The 17097-nt window shown below is 48.3% G+C and overlaps 1 protein-coding gene across 1 annotated transcript in view; it reads right to left on the bottom strand.

Annotated features, from left to right (window-relative positions):
• The window catches only part of LOC140404108 (inositol 1,4,5-triphosphate receptor associated 2), a 63816-nt gene that overhangs the window by 28715 nt on the left and 18004 nt on the right, over window positions 1-17097 (bottom strand). The window contains exon 3 of the mRNA XM_072492526.1: window positions 14769-15001. Coding sequence (XP_072348627.1) covers window positions 14769-14997 — 229 coding nt within the window. The 5' untranslated portion in view covers window positions 14998-15001. The remainder of the gene's footprint in view (window positions 1-14768; window positions 15002-17097) is intronic.

Raw genomic sequence — 17097 nt, 5'->3', positions numbered from 1 at the left:
TACCACACAAACTGGAAACACCCCAGAAAATGCTTCTTGCAACAACTGTTGTTTGACTTTCCACTGGCTTTTCAACCACAGTAGGCATTACTCCTACCTGTGATCCAGCTATATCATAACTCAGGATAAACTGTATCCTAAAAAAAGGTAATTGTAATAATAATAATAGTTATTATTGTCACAAGTAAGCTTACATTAATACAGTCCAAAGATGTGCAGGTTAGGTGGATTGGCCGTGATAAATTGCCCTTAGTGTTCAAAATTGCCCTTAGTGTTGGGTGGGGTTGCTGGGTTGTGGGGATAGGGTGGTGTTGACCTTGGGTGGGGTGCTCTTTCCAGGAGCCGGTGCAGACTCGATGGGCCGAATGGCCTCCTTCTGCACTGTAAATTCTATGATAATCTATGATTAATCCAGGACAAAGGTTCGGCACAACATCGTGGGCCGAAGGGCCTGTTCTGTGCTGTATTTTTCTATGTTCTATGTTCTAACACTGCAATGAAGTTACTGTGAAAAGCCCCTAGTCGCCACACTCCGACACCTGTTCGAGTACACGGAGGAGAATTCAAAATGTCCAATTCACCTAACAAGCACGCCTTTCGGGACTTATGGGAGGAAACAGGAGCAAAGAATAAAGAACAATTCAGCGCAGGAACAGGCCCTTTGGCCGTCCAAGCCTGCGCCGATCACGTGTCCTATCTAGACCAATCGCCTGTATCCTTCTATATTCCATCTGTTCATGCGCCTATCCAAATACATCTTCAAGGTCAGCAATGTATCTGCCTCAATCACCTCACTTGGCAATGCATTCCAGGCCACCACCACCCTCTATGTAAAACCTTTCCCTTACATCTCCACTGAACCTTTCCCCCCACCTTGAACTTGTGCCCCCTTGTAATTGTCATTTCTGCCCTTGGAGAAAGCCTCCAACTGTTCACCCTATCTATACCCATAATAATTTTATAAACTTCTATCAGGTCGCCCTTCAGCCTCCGTCTCTCTAGGGAGAACAATCTCAGTTTCTTCAATCTCTCCTCATAGCTAACACGCTCCATACCAGGCAACATCCTGGTAAACCTTTTCTGTACTCTCTCCAAAGCCTCCACATCCTTCTGGTAGTGCAGTGACCAGAATTGGACACAGTGTACCAAATGTGGCCTAACCAACGTTCTATATAATTGTAACATAATTTGAGCTTTTATACTCGATACCCCGTCCTATGAAGGCAAGAATGCCATATGCTTTCTTTACCACCATTTCTATCTGTGCTGTCACTTTTAAGGATCTGTGGACCTGCACGTCCAGATCTGTCTATATGCTCCCGATGGTTCTGCCATTTATTTTATATCTTCCACCTGAATTGGATCTACCAAAATGCATCACCACGCATTTGTCCGGGTTAAATTCTATCTGCCATTTCTCTGCCAATTTTGCAGCCTTTCTATATCCTGTTGTATTCTCTGACAATTTTCATCACTGCCCGCAACTCCTGCAATCTTAGTATCATCCGCAAACTTGCTAATCAGACCCCCTATGTTTTCTTCCAAGTCATTTATATATATGACAAAGAGCAGAGGTCCCAGAGCGGATCCCTGCAGAACACCACTAGTTACAGACCACCATTCGGAAAAACACCCTTCTACTGCTACCTCTGCCTTCTATGGCCAAGCCAATTCTGGATCCATCCAGCTAGTTCACCCCTGACCCCATGTGATCTAATCTTTTGCACCAGCCTTCCATGAGGGACCTTATCAAATGCTTTCCTAAAGTCCATGTAGACAACATCCACAGCCCTTCCCTTGTCAATCATTTTTGACATCTCCTCAAAAAATTCAATCAATGACCTCCTTCGTACAAAACCATGCTGTCTGTCACTAATAAGACCATTCACTTCCAAATGTTCATAGATCCTGGGCGAAATTCTCCGGTATCGGCGCGATGTCCGCCGACCAGCGCCAAAAACGGCACAAATCAGCCCGGCATCGCGCCGCCCCAAAGGTGCGGAATCCTCCGCCCCTTGACCGGCCGAGTTCTAACCTTGAGGGGCTAGGCCCGCGCCGGACTGATTACCGCCCCAGCTGGCGGAAGTGCCCCGCCAGCTGGCGCGGAAATGACATTGCCGGGCGGCGCTTGCGCGGGAGTGTTAGCGGCCGCTCACGGCATCCCCGCGCATGCGCTGTGGAGGGAGTCTCTTCCGCCTCCGCCATGGTGGGGACCGTGGCGAAAGCGGAAGGAAAAGAGTGCCCCCACGGCACAGGCCCGCCCGCGGACTGGTGGGCCCCGATCGCGGGCCAGGCCACCGTGAGGGAACCCCCGGGGCCAGATCGCCCCGTGCCCCCCCCAGGACCCTGGAGCCCGCCCGCGCCGCCTTGTCCCGCCGGTAAGAGAGGTGGTTTAATTCACGCCGGCGGGACAGGCATTCTAGCAGCGGGACTTCGGCCCATCCGGGCCGGAGAATCGCGGGGGGGGAGGCGCCAACCGGCGCGGCGCGATTCCCGGCCCCGCCGAATCTCCGGTGACCGAGAATTCGCAAACGGCAGGGGCGGGATTTACGCCAGCCCCCGGCGATTCTCCGACCCAGCGGGGGGTCGGAGAATCTCGCCCCCTATCTCTGAGGATCTTTTCCAACAATTTCACTATCACTGACGTCAAGCTCACTGGCCTATAATTATCCGGATTATCCTTGCAACCCTTCTTAAAAAACGGTCCAACATTGGCTATCCTCCAATCCGCTGGGATCTCACCTGTGGCCAATGAGGGGACAAAGATTTCTGTCAGAGGCCCAGTGATTTCATCTCTTGCCTCCCTCAGTAATCTGGGATAGATGCTATCTGGCCCTGGGGATTTGTCTACCTTAATGCTTTTTAACACACCTAACACTTCCTCCCTCATAATAACAATCTGTTCTAAAGTGTTTACACATCCCTCTGAGACACCACCAATCAATGTGTCCCTCTCCTTTGTGAATATCGATGCAAAATACTCATTAAGGACCTCGCCTACTTCCTGGTTCTACACATAATTTCCCTCCGTTGTCCTTGAGTGGACCAACTCTTTCTCCAGCTACCCTCTTGTTCCTAATATACGTATAAAATGCCTTGGGATTCTCCTTAATCCTGTCTGCCCAGGACATTTTGTGACCCCTTTTTGCCCTCCTAACTCTCTACTTGAGCTTTTTTCTACTTTCCTTGTATTCCTCAAGTCGTTATCTGTTTTTAGTTGCCTGTATCTCACATATGCATTTTTTCTTTTTGACAAGGTTCTCAATTTCCCTGGTCATCCATGGTTCCCGAATCCTGCCTTTCCTGTCCTTCCTTTTTACCGGCACATGCCTGTCCTACACTCCAATCAACTGGTACTTAAAAGACCCCCACAAGCCAAATGTGGATTTACCCTCAAACAGCCTCTCTCAAATAACAGCCTCCAAATCCTGCCTAATCTGGCACCTGGCGGTAACCCACGTAGACACGGTGAGAACATGCAGACTCCGCACAGACAGTGACCCAAGCCGGGAATCGAACCCGGGTCCATGGTGCTATGAAGCAACAGTGCTAACCACTGTGCTACCGTGCCACCATCGCAGCCAATTTGACCACAGCTCCCACAAAGAGCAACATGATCATGATCAGGTAATTTAGGGTTCACAATTTTAATTGAGGAGTCCACCTTGTACACGAGTAAACCGTACCGTCACAAATAAAATCTTTAAAAGATCTGAATCTGCTTAGCGCACAGCTTCTGTACAGGCTATACACACTTTTGCAACTCTTCAGCTATAACCATGGTTTATTTTGTCACTTAAATAAATTTTGCTGGCTTATCCTGTTTTAAAGGGTCTGTCTTCCCAGTACTTTTTTTAAGCCACCAACACTGCAACTGTATGTGTCCACCTTTCTAACAATGAAAACAGTTGAGTTATCTGGGGCGGGATTCTCCCCTACCCGGAGGGGCGGGGGGTTCCGGCGTAATGGAGTGGCGGGAACCATTCCGGCGTCGGGCCGCCCCAAAGGGGCCAAGCCCTCACACCTTGAGGGGCTAGGCCCGCGCCAGAGTGGTTTCCGCTCCGCCGGCTGGCGGTAAAGGCCATTGGTGCCATGCCAGCCGGCACCGAAAGGTCTTCGCCGGGCGACACATGCGCGGGAGCATCAGCTAAAGGCATCCCCGCGCATGCGCAGGGGATCTCTTCCGCCTCCGCCATACTGAAGACCATGGCGAAGGCAGAAGAAAAAGAGTGCCCCCCACGGCACAGGCCCGCCCGCGGATCAGTGGGCCCCGATCGTGGGCCAGGCCACCGTGGGGTCATCCCCCAGGGCCAGATAGCCCCGCGCCCCCCTCCCAGGACCCCGGAGCCTGCCCGCGCCGTCTTGTCCCGCCGTTCAAAAGGAGGTTTAATCCACGCCGGCGGGCGAGGGTTGACAGCGGCGGGACTTCGGCCCATCGGGGGCCAGAGAATCGCAGGAGGTGGGCCCGCCGACCGGCTCGATTCCCGCCCCCCACCGAATCTCTGGTGGCGGAGAATTCGGGACACGGCAGGGGCGGGATTTAATTATCTCTTACCTTCCTCACCCCTGCAGACAAATTCAACTGTATCTAGCCCACCAGTTCCAAAAGTTTTGTTTTAACCACCATTTGTAACCTACCCAGATATTTTTTCAACACACAGGAAACTCTTAGCCTCTCAAAGAGCCGTTTTACTAATCACATCCTATTAAACTCTCTTGCGCATTGCAGTCCCTCAGGTTCGAGGGTGACTTGTCTCCACTCCGGAGAGGTAGTTTCTGCGGTGGCTGAATGGTCAGAGACTGGATCCACGGACTCTGCCACAGGTTTGACAGGGGGTGTTTGATGATGTGGGCGGGACACTCCATATTCTGCGCTCTCTTTCCGCTTGGCCCCCGCGTGCTCCACCCTACAACGCTAGAGGTGATTGGCACCTTTGCGGATGCTTTTTCTCCGTTTTTTGCGTTCTAAGCCAAGTGATTCCCACGTGTCATAGGGCATGATGCATTCATTAAGGGAGGCTTTCAGAGACTCCTTGCAGCATTTCTTCGGTTCTCCTAGTGATCACTTATGTCGGGCTACGTGCCCCACCCATCGCAGCTGGTCAAGCATGACCAGTGCCTCGATACTGGCGATATTGGCCTGGGAGAGGACCCTCACATTGATACTCCTATCCTACCAGTGGATTTGCAGGATTTTGCAGAGGCAACGTTCATGAAATCTCTCCTGGGATTTGAGATGGCTGCTGTACATTGTCCATGTTTCTCATGCGTACAGAAGGGCGGGGACCACGACTGTTCTGTAGACCATGAGCTTGGTGCTGGACTTGAGGTGTCGGACTTCAAACTCTGTTCCTCAGCATCCAAAGACTGCACTGGCACATTGGAGTCAATGCTGGATTTAATCGGCAATGTCTGCTCACGCCGAAAGGAGGCTCCCGAGGTATGGGAAATGATCCACATTGTCAAACGGCTCACCGTGGATCTCGATGGTTGGAGGGCAGTTTTGTGGCAGGAGTGGGTGGTAGAGAACCTTTGTTTTCCAGATGTTTAGTCTCAATCCCTTTCTCTCATATGCCTCGGTGAATGCATCGATGATGGTTTGTAGCTCGGCCTCTGAGTGCGCCGAGACACAGGCATCATCTGCGTACTGTAGCTCGATGACAGAGGTTGGGGTGATCTTGCTTCTAGCCTGGAGGCATTGAAGTGTGAAACGTTTCCCGCTTGCCTGGTAGATTAGCTCCACTCCAGTAGGGAGCTTCAGGGTGGTGAGGGAAAGTGTTGCTGTGAGAAAGATGGAGAAGAGCTTTGTTGCGATGACACAATCGTTTGACCCCAGTTTGCACACGTTTTGTGCCTCTGGTGGTTCCGTTGGTGGGGATCACGGTTTGCATGTCGTGAAACAGGCGGAAAATGATGACGAATTTCTGCGGGCAGCCAAATTTGAGGGTGTTCCACAATCCCTCACGTTTAACAGAGCCGCAGGCCTTTGCGTGATCAAAGAGGACCATGTACAGAAGTTGATGCTGCTCTCTAAACTTTTTCAGGATTTGTCATGCACTGAGGATCAAGTCCATGGTGCCAATTGATGGGCGGAAGCCGCACTGAGACTCAGGGAGGAGCTTTTCAGCCATTGGGAGGAGGCTGTTGAGGAGTATTCTCGTGATGACCTTTCCCGTGGTGGAGAGGAGGTCCACCAGGGAAAGGTGGGACCTGCCTCCTTTCTTGAAGATGGTCACAATTAAGGCGTCTCTGAGGTCATCCTGCATGCTCACTTTCTTCCAGACAAGGGCTATGAGGTTGTGGATTCTTTTCAAGAGTGCCTCTCCGTCCCTTTTTAATGTTTGTGCGGGGATTCCATCTGCCCCAGAGGCCTTGTTGTTTTTCAGCTGTCAGATGGCTTTTTCAATCTCACAGCGAGCCTGGGTTGCACTGAAATGAAGGTGGGTAGTGTGTTGCGGAATGGTGTCAAGGGCACTTGCGTTGAAGGCTGTGTCTTCGTTGAGGAGGTCCTCAAAGTGCTCTCTCCAGCGGGCATTGGCTGCCTCGCTGTCTATGATGAGCGCCTCTGTTTTGTGCTCCCTGGGTACTCGGGCCGTAGATGGTTTTAATTGCGCTGGAGAAGTTGTTTACATCATGGTTCTCAGCAAGATGCTGAGTCTCCTGCGCTTTCCACCCACCTTCTATTCTTTAGAACATAGAACATATAAAACTACAGCACAGAACAGGCCCTTTGGCCCACGATGTTGTGCCGAACCTTTGTCCTAGATCAAGAACAAATTCATCTACACCCCATCATTCTACCGTAATCCATGCACCTATCCCAATAGCCGCTTGAAGGTCCCTAATGTTTCCAACTCAACTACTTCCACAGGCAGTGCATTCCATGCCCCCACTACTCTCTGGGTAAAGAACCTACCTCTGATATCCCTCCTATATCTTCCACCATTCACCTTAAATTTATGTCCCCTTGTAATGGTTTGTTCCACCCGGGGAAAAAGTCTCTGACTGGCTACTCTATCTATTCCCCTGATCATCTTATAAACCTCTATCAAGTCGCCCCTCATCCTTCTCCGTTCTAATGAGAAAAGACCTAGCACCCTCAACCTTTCCTCGTAAGACCTACTCTCCATTCCAGGCAACATCCTGGTAAATCTCCTTTGCACCTTTCCAAAGCTTCCACATCCTTCCTAAAATGAGGGGACCAGAACTGCACACAGTACTCCAAATGTGGCCTTACCAAGGTTTTGTACAGCTGCATCATCACCTCACGGCTCTCAAATTCAATCCCTCTGTTAATGAACGCTAGCACACCATAGGCCTTCTTCTCAGCTCTATCCACTTGAGTGGCAACTTTCAAAGATCTATGAACATAGACCCCAAGATCTCTGCTCCTCCACATTGCCAAGAACCCTACCGTTAACCCTGTATTCCGCATTCATATTTGTCCTTCCAAAATGGACAACCTCACACTTCTCAGGGTTAAACCCCACCTGCCACTTCTCAGCCCAGCTCTGCATCCTATCTATGTCTCTTTGCAGCCGACAACAGCCCTCCTCACTATCCACAACTCCACCAATCTTCATATCGTCTGCAAATTTACTGACACACCCTTCAACTCCCTCATCCAAGTCATTAATGAAAATCACAAACAGCAGAGGACCCAGAACTGATCCCTGCGGTACGCCACTGGTAACTGGGCTCCAGGCTGAATATTTGCCATCCACCACCACTCTCTGAATTCTATCGGTTAGCCAGTTCGTTATCCAACTGGCCAAATTTCCCACTATCCCATGCCTCCTTACTTTCTGCATAAGCCGACCATGGGGAACCTTGTCAAATGCCTTACTAAAATTCATGTACACTACATCCCACTGCTTTATCTTCATCCACGTGCTTGGAAGAATTCAATAAGACTTGTGAGGCAAGATCTACCCCTCACAAATCCGCGCTGACTATCCCTAATCAAGCAGTATCTTTCCAGATGCTCAGAAATCCTATCCCTCAGTACCCTTTCCATTACTTTGCCTACCACCGAAGTAAGGCTAACGGGCCTGTAATTCCCAGGGTTATCCCTAGTCCCTTTTTTGAACAGGGGCACGACATTCGCCACTCTCCAATCCCCTGGTATCACCCCTGTTGAGAGTGAGGACGAAAAGGTCATTGCCAATGGCTCTGCAATTTCATCTCTTGCTTCCCATAGAATCCTTGGATATAGCCCGTCAGGCCCAGGGGACTTGTTTATCCTCAAGTTTTTCAAAATGCCCAACACATCTTCCTTCCTAACAAGTATTTCCTCGAGCTTACCAGTCTGTTTCACACTGTCCTCTCCAACAATATGGCCCCTCTCATTCGTAAATACTGAAGAAAAGTACTCGGTCAAGACCTCTTTGGGTTGCAAGTTCTTTGTTGTACCTCGGCCTTCAGTTGCCTGTAGGTTTGTTTCCTCTCAATCGGTTTTGCCAGTTCAGGAACGTCTTGCGTTTGTGGCTTTTAGTGTTTGCTGGTCGAGAGCCCTTGCGTCACTTGGCAAGTTCTGACTATGGTAGCTTTTAAGGCGGACCATTCTGCAGCTCTGGCTCGTTGGTTGTCACCAGGTCAACTGTAAGGTGCCAACTGAGTAGCTATAGAGGATTTTCACAGTAACTTCATTGAAGCCTACTTGTGACAATAAGCGATTATTATTTTATTATTGTCTTTTGCCTCGGGGTCTTTTGAGTTCAGCGACACTTAATCTCCTGTGGCAGAGTTTCTTCTGCCTGTGCCGGTCTGTGGCCAGGGTGATGGAGATGGTAGAGTGGATTAGTCAGTGATTAGTCCAGCAGTCGGCAGCTCCAGTCGTGGTGCGGGTGACGAGAATATCTTTGCAGTCCCTTGCTCGGACGATGATATAGTGTTCTTGGGTGCCAGTGCTTGGAGTGGGGGTGTTGCCATGAGTTCTTCTGCTTATTTCATAGAATTTACAGTTTTCATAGAATTTACAGTGCAGAAGGAGGCCATTCGGCCCATCGATTCTGCACCGGCTCTTGGAAAGAGCACCCTACCCAAGGTCAACACCTCCACCCTATCCCCATAACCCAGTAACCCCTCCCAACACTAAGGGCAATTTATCATGGCCAATCCACCTAACCCGCACAACTTTGGACTGTGGGAGGAAACCGGAGCACCCGGAGGAAACCCACGCACACACGGGGAGGATGTGCAGACTCCGCACAGACAGTGACCCAAGCCAGAATCGAACCTGGGACCCTGGAGCTGTGAAGCAATTGTGCTATCCACAAGGCTACCGTGCTGCCCCTTTAGCAGAGTGTTTATGATGACCAGGTCATATTCTAAAAATTCTGTCAGGAGGAGGACTCCATTGGTGTTTGTTTTTCCCACTTCTTCCGTGTCTAGTACGGTTCTTCCGTGTCTAGCACAAGGTTTGTGTCCGTCCCAACTCTAGCATTGAAGTCACGGAGGAGAATCAGCTTGTCTCCCTTTGGGATGCAGGACAGTGATTGTTCGAGGCTGGAATAGAATGCATCTTTTGTCTTGTCTGTTGCATCTAGAGTTGGGGCATAGACACTGACAGCTGTTCTGTGCTGCTTCTGGTGAAGGGTGAGCCGTAGGGCCATGAGGGGTTCGTTGAGATTTCCGACCAATTATTTTTTTTCAAAGAAGCCGACCCCGTAGAGACAATGTTTTTCTTCTGGTTTGCCTTTCCAGAAGGTGTAATCCGCCACCTTGTTCCTTAAGCTGGCCTTTCTCCTGCCTGTTGTGTCTCGCTCAGGGCAGCAATGTCAATGTTGTGGGCTGGTGTTCCCTGGCTATGATGGCAGTGCAACGTTCAGATTAAGGGGGACATGGTAGGATTGGTCTTTTTAAACCGTTTTCCTTTGTCCATATATTTACAGCATTATCAGAAAAAAACTAAATCCCTAAATGTCTGAACAGATTTTGTAATTGCATAAAGTCAGCAGGTTCTTAAGTTGTCCCACTAAAACCCTTTATTTCTTTTCAACTTTTTTTTCCCCAGCCCTACTTATTAAGTCCAGTAAATTTATTCAGAGGTTTCTGTTCGCACATAAGGCTCACTCATTGAGTTGGTGGCATTAATGCCCCACTATGTGAAACAGAAAATGCACAAGTCTATCAGCTCCGAAAAGAGAATGGTGCTTCAGATCCGATCTTTCAGCACAACTGCTCTGAGGAAGACAATGTTCAGATCAAACGTGGAAAGATCTCTATAAAAAATTAGATACAGCTCTTGAATTCTGCATCGAGTCTAAATGAAGTAATATTGGAGAAAGACGGAAAGAACAAAGAGTGGGAGCTGATGCATAGGGTGAATCACTCTGCAATCACTTCATAGAAGTTATCATTGAAACAGATAGTTGACAGTAACTTTGTAATTTAAAAAAAAAAAAAGTATTTATCAAAAAAAAAGACTAATTTTAATTTTAATTAATTGACGCAATGTCAGTTAGAGGGGTGCTGTGCTCTGACTGTGAGATGTGGCAGGTCCGGGAGGCTTCCAGCGTCCTGGATGGCTTCATCTGCAGAAAGTGCACCCAACTGCAGCTCCTCACAGACCGCATGGTTCGGTTGGAGCAGCAATTGGATGCACTTAGGAGCATGCAGGTGGCGGAAAGCGTCATAGATCGCAGTTATGTAAGTGTGGTCACACCCAAGGTGCAGGCAGAGAAATGGGTGACCACCAGAAAGGGCAGGCAGTCAGTGCAGGAATCCCCTGTGGTTGTCCCCCTCTCGAACAGGTATACCCCTTTGGATACTGTCGGGGGGGATAACCTATCAGGGGAAAACAGCAGCAGCCAGAGCAGTGGCACCACGGCTGGCTCTGATGTTCAGAAGGGAGGGTCAAAGCGCAGAAGAGTAATAGTTATAGGGGACTCTATAGTCAGGGGAACAGATAGGCGCTTCTGTGGACGTGAAAGAGACTCCAGGATGGTATGTTGCCTCCCTGGTGCCAGGGTCCAGGATGTCTCCGAACGGGTAGAGGGAATCCTGAAGGGGGAGGGCAAACAGGTAGAGGTCGTTGTACATATTGGTACTAACGACATAGGCAGGAAGAGGCATGAGGTCCTGCAGCAGGAGTTCAGGGAGCTAGGCAGAAAGTTAAAAGACAGGACCTCGAGGGTTGTAATCTCGGGATTACTCCCTGTGCCACGTGCCAGTGAGGCTAGAAATAGGAAGATAGAGCAGACAAACACGTGGCTAAACAGCTGGTGTAGGAGGGAGGGTTTCGGTTATCTGGACCACTGGGAGCTCTTCCGGGGCAGGTGTGACCTGTATAAGATGGACGGGTTGCATCTAAACCGGAGAGGCATAAATATCCTGGCCGCGAGATTTGCTAGTGTCACACGGGAGGGTTTAAACTAGTATGGCAGGGGGGTGGGCACGGGAGCAATAGGTCAGAAGGTGAGAGCGTTGAGGGAGAACTAGGGAATATGGACAGTGTGGCTCTGAGGCAGAGCAGACGGGGAGAAGTTGCTGAACACAGCGGGTCTGGTGGCCTGAAGTGCATATGTTTTAATGCAAGGAGCATTACGGGTAAGGCAGATGAACTTAGAGCTTGGATTAGTACTTGGAACTATGATGTTGTTGCCATTACAGAGACCTGGTTGAGGGAAGGGCAGGATTGGCAGCTAAACGTTCCAGGATTTAGATGTTTCAGGCGGGATAGAGGGGGATGTAAAAGGGGAGGCGGAGTTGCGCTACTTGTTCAGGAGAGTATCACAGCTATACAGCGAGAGGACACCTCAGAGGGCAGTGAGGCTATATGGGTAGAGATCAGGAATAAGAAGGGTGCAGTCACAATGTTGGGGGTATACTACAGGCCTCCCAACAGCCAGCGGGAGATAGAGGAGCAGATAGGTAGACAGATTTTGGAAAAGAGTAAAAACAACAGGGTTGTGGTGATGGGAGACTTCAACTTCCCCAATATTGACTGGGACTCACTTAGTGCCAGGGGCTTAGACGGGGCAGAGTTTGTAAGGAGCATCCAGGAGGGCTTCTTAAAACAATATGTAAACAGTCCAACTAGGGAAGAGGCGGTACTGGACCTGGTATTGGGGAATGAGCCCGGCCAGGTGGTAGATGTTTCAGTAGGGGAGCATTTCGGTAACAGTGACCACAATTCAGTAAGTTTTAAAGTACTGGTGGACAAGGATAAGAGTGGTCCGAGGATGAATGTGCTAAATTGGGGGAAGGCTAATTATAACAATATTAGGCGGGAACTGAAGAGCATAGATTGGGGGCGGATGTTTGAGGGCAAATCAACATCTGACATGTGGGAGGCTTTCAAGTGTCAGTTGATAGGAATACAGGACAGGCATGTTCCTGTGAGGAAGAAAGACAAATACGGCAATTTTCGGGAACCTTGGATGACGAATGATATTGTAGGCCTCGTCAAAAAGAAAAAGGAGGCATTTGTCAGGGCTAAAAGGCTGGGAACAGACGAAGCCTGTGTGGCATATAAGGAAAGTAGGAAGGAACTTAAGCAGGGAGTCAGGAGGGCTAGAAGGGGTCATGAAAAGTCATTGGCAAATAGGGTTAAGGAAAATCCCAAGGCTTTTTACACTTACATAAAAAGCAAGAGGGTAGCCAGGGAAAGGGTTGGCCCACTGAAGGATAGGCAAGGGAATCTATGTGTGGAGCCAGAGGAAATGGGCGAGGTACTAAATGAATACTTTGCATCAGTATTCACCAAAGAGAAGGAATTGGTAGATGTTGAGTCTGGAGAAGGGGGTGTAGATAGCCTGGGTCACATTGTGATCCAAAAAGACGAGGTGTTGGGTGTCTTAAAAAATATTAAGGTAGATAAGTCCCCAGGGCCGGATGGGATCTACCCCAGAATACTGAAGGAGGCTGGAGAGGAAATTGCTGAGGCCTTGACAGAAATCTTTGGATCCTCGCTGTCTTCAGGGGATGTCCCGGAGGACTGGAGAATAGCCAATGTTGTTCCTCTGTTTAAGAAGGGTGGCAGGGATAATCCCGGGAACTACAGGCCGGTGAGCCTTACTTCAGTGGTAGGGAAATTACTGGAGAGAATTCTTCGAGACAGGATCTACTCCCATTTGGAAGCAAATGGACGTATTAGTGAGAGGCAGCACGGTTTTGTGAAGGGGAGGTCGTGTCTCACTAACTTGATCGAGTTTTTCGAGGAGGTCACTAAGATGATTGATGCAGGTAGGGCAGTAGATGTTGTCTATATGGACTTCAGTAAGGCCTTTGACAAGGTCCCTCATGGTAGACTAGTACAAAAGGTGAAGTCACACGGGATCAGGGGTGAACTGGCAAGGTGGATACAGAACTGGCTAGGCCATAGAAGGCAGAGGGTAGCAATGGAGGGATGCTTTTCTAATTGGAGGGCTGTGACCAGTGGTGTTCCACAGGGATCAGTGCTGGGACCTTTGCTCTTTGTAGTATATATAAATGATTTGGAGGAAAATGTAACTGGTCTGATTAGTAAGTTTGCAGACGACACAAAGGTTGGTGGAATTGCGGATAGCGATGAGGACTGTCTGAGGATACAGCAGGATTTAGATTGTCTGGAGACTTGGGCGGAGAGATGGCAGATGGAGTTTAACCTGGACAAATGTGAGGTAATGCATTTTGGAAGGGCTAATGCAGGTAGGGAATATACAGTGAATGGTAGAACCCTCAAGAGTATTGAAAGTCAAAGAGATCTAGGAGTACAGGTCCACAGATCACTGAAAGGGGCTACACAGGTGGAGAAGGTAGTCAAGAAGGCATACGGCATGCTTGCCTTCATTGGCCGGGGCATTGAGTATAAGAATTGGCAAGTCATGTTGCAGCTGTATAGAACCTTAGTTAGGCCACACTTGGAGTATAGTGTTCAATTCTGGTCGCCACACTACCAGAAGGATGTGGAGGCTTTAGAGAGGGTGCAGAAGAGATTTACCAGAATGTTGCCTGGTATGGAGGGCATAAGCTATGAGGAGCGATTGAATAAACTCGGTTTGTTCTCACTGGAACGAAGGAGGTTGAGGGGCGACCTGATAGAGGTATACAAAATTATGAGGGGCATAGACAGAGTGGATAGTCAGAGGCTTTTCCCCAGGGTAGAGGGGTCAATTACTAGGGGGCATAGGTTTAAGGTGAGAGGGGCAAAGTTTAGAGTAGATGTACGAGGCAAGTTTTTTACGCAGAGGGTAGTGGGTGCCTGGAACTCACTACCGGAGGAGGTAGTGGAGGCAGGGACGATAGGGACATTTAAGGGGCATCTTGACTATTATATGAATAGGATGGGAATAGAAGGATACGGACCCAGGAAGTGTAGAAGATTGTAGTTTAGTCGGGCAGTATGGTCGGCACGGGCTTGGAGGGCCGAAGGGCCTGTTCCTGTGCTGTACATTTCTTTGTTCTTTGTATCATAGAATTTACAGTGCAGAAGGAGGCCATTCGGCCCATCGAGTCTGCACCGGCTCTTGGAAAGAGCACCCTACCCAAGGTCAACACCTCCACCCTATCCCCATAACCCAGTAACCCCTCCCAACACTAAGGGCAATTTTGGACACTAAGGGCAATTTTGGACACTATGGGCAATTTAGCATGGCCAATCCACCTAACCCGCACATCTTTGGACTGTGGGAGGAAACCGGAGCACCCGGAGGAAACCCACGCACACACAGGGAGGATGTGCAGACTCCGCACAGACAGTGACCCAAGCCGGAATCGAACCTGGGACCCTGGCGCTGTGAAGCATTTGTGCTAACCACCATGCTACCGTGCTAGTAGAAACTTACCACGTGTACCTGCTGATGGAAATGATAAAGACTTCTTTACCACAGCATCACTTAATATGGAGTGCTGCTCTTTGTCACACATCAGGCTGTCGACACTGTTACGCCACTTCCGATTTAATCCACTACACTCCTTCTCATGTGTCCATCTATGCTGGAAAAAGCTGTCAAAGGAATAGCTCCTCATACGGTGGTGCAGAACTTTATGGTGTGGTTCTTTTCGTGGCTCCATCAGCCTAATATATTAAAGCTGACTTTAGTCCTGCTTCTAAATAATCAACTCGGTATAATAGACAGTTACTAAAATATGTAAATATAACACAACAGTAACATTAAAACAAACATACAAAAAGGGGAGTAAAAGGAGAAAGCAAGTCAGAAAATTAAATTAAAATGAAAATACAAGTTATGTACGCAAAATAATCTCCTTTCCTGTCAATCTGTTCTTCCATTCTATAATCAAGGTGGACAGATATTTCAGAATAAATGTGATGCAGTCATCCAGATCAGGAAGCTCCCAAGTTTGACCTTCACCTTGCACTGAGTTAGCTCATCTTAGTCACGATGGTGGTCGTCGCTTTCAACCTAAAGGAGAAAATAACCCAAGGTTCCTGCTCTTGATCACCACCTGATGATTTTTTTGCTGGATAAAGCTAGGCTGTGAGGTCCTTCTGGACATTATTCCAACGGCACTCAGTCGGGGTCAGCTGAAAATTCCTAAGATTATCCAGGTTGAAGGATTTCTGAAGCCAGTTATCAGGGGAATATGGTTAATCCATTGGGAAGTGACAAACCGCCTAAACACAGCTGAGGTAAAGGGGGACAATTATTAGATAAGGGCAATAAAAGCGATCGAACCTCAACTTGCGAGTCAACCAGAATGTCAAGTTTGCAAAAAGTTCCACCTGAGACAATAGCCAAAGAGGGTGTAGAGTTGGTAGCAAAGATACAAAGCTTGTAGTGGTATCCAGATTATGGTGTCAAAATTTCCGGAGTTTAACTGGAGGAAGTTACTGTATATCATGGAATATATTGCAAGATTCAATGATTCCCTCTAGCTGTATAGAAATATTATAAATCAGAATGGAAACATAGCAAGCAGGAGAAAGAGATGGCTATTCGTCCCTCCGCACTTCCTCCGCCATTCATTATGATCATGGCTGATCATCCAATTCAATAGCGTAATCCCACTTTCCCCCCATATTCTTTGATCCCCTTCACCCTAAGTGTTATATCCAACTGCTTCTAGAAAACATACAATGTTTTGGCCTCAACTACTTCCTGTGGTAACAAATTCCACAGGCTCACCATTCTCTGGGTGAAGAAATTTCTCCTCATCTCTGTCCTCAACGGTTTACCACATATCCTCACATTGTACCCCCTGGTTCTGGACACACCCACCATCGGGAACATCCTTCCTGCATCTACCCTGTTCAGTCCTGTTAGAATTTTATAGGTTTCTATAAGATCCCCGCCTCATAAACCATCAGGGGCTGGTTTAGCACAGGGTTAAATCGCAGGCTTTGAAAGCAGACCAAGGCAGGCCAGCAGCACGGTTCAATTCCCGTACCAGCCTCCCCGAACAGGCGCCGGAATGTGGCGACTAGGGGTTTTTCACAGTAACTTCATTTGAAGCCTACTTGTGATAATAAGCGATTTTCATTTTCATTCATTCATTTTTCTGAACTCCAGTGAATACAATTCTAACCAACTCAATCTCTCCTCATACCTCAGTACTGCCATCCCAGGAATCAGTCTGGTAAATCTTTGTTGCACTCCCTCTAGAGCAAGAACATCTTTCCTCAGATAAGGTGATCAAAGCTTGCCTCAGAAAGACCCTGTATAATTGCAGCAGACAGCCTTGCTCTAATACTGTTATGGGCCAGGGTTTAAAAACTCCAAAGTGTATTATGGAGTTCACCTGACCCATAACTTTGTTTTGAATTTGGCTAGGCTAGGATGATCACACGAGCCTTCACTTAAGTTGTGATTCAACAGTCTTTCTAGACATTTTAATCAAAATATGCTTTATTCTAAGAACTTAGTTAATATTTATATAAACAAACAGCAAGAATTTTTATCAATTACAAACATAAAGATACCCCACAGCTACTGTAATCTATGTATAACACTTAATGAATTCCTCCTTAACTATTCCAATTCCATAACAAAATACCATAAACCAAAAACGGCTTTTCAAGGGCGTGGCCCAGCACTCTGCATTCTCACTTGAATGAGACTGGCTTCTGACCCCTTCTGGAAAGAAAACTATGGGCGAAATTCTCCGGAAACGGCGCGATGTCCGCCGACTGGCGCCCAAAACGGCGCAAAT

This window comes from Scyliorhinus torazame, chromosome 29, assembly GCF_047496885.1.
Source record: "Scyliorhinus torazame isolate Kashiwa2021f chromosome 29, sScyTor2.1, whole genome shotgun sequence".
Classification (NCBI taxonomy): domain Eukaryota; kingdom Metazoa; phylum Chordata; class Chondrichthyes; order Carcharhiniformes; family Scyliorhinidae; genus Scyliorhinus; species Scyliorhinus torazame.
Note: the sequence above shows the minus strand (reverse complement) of the source record. Positions and strands in the feature narration are given on the sequence as shown.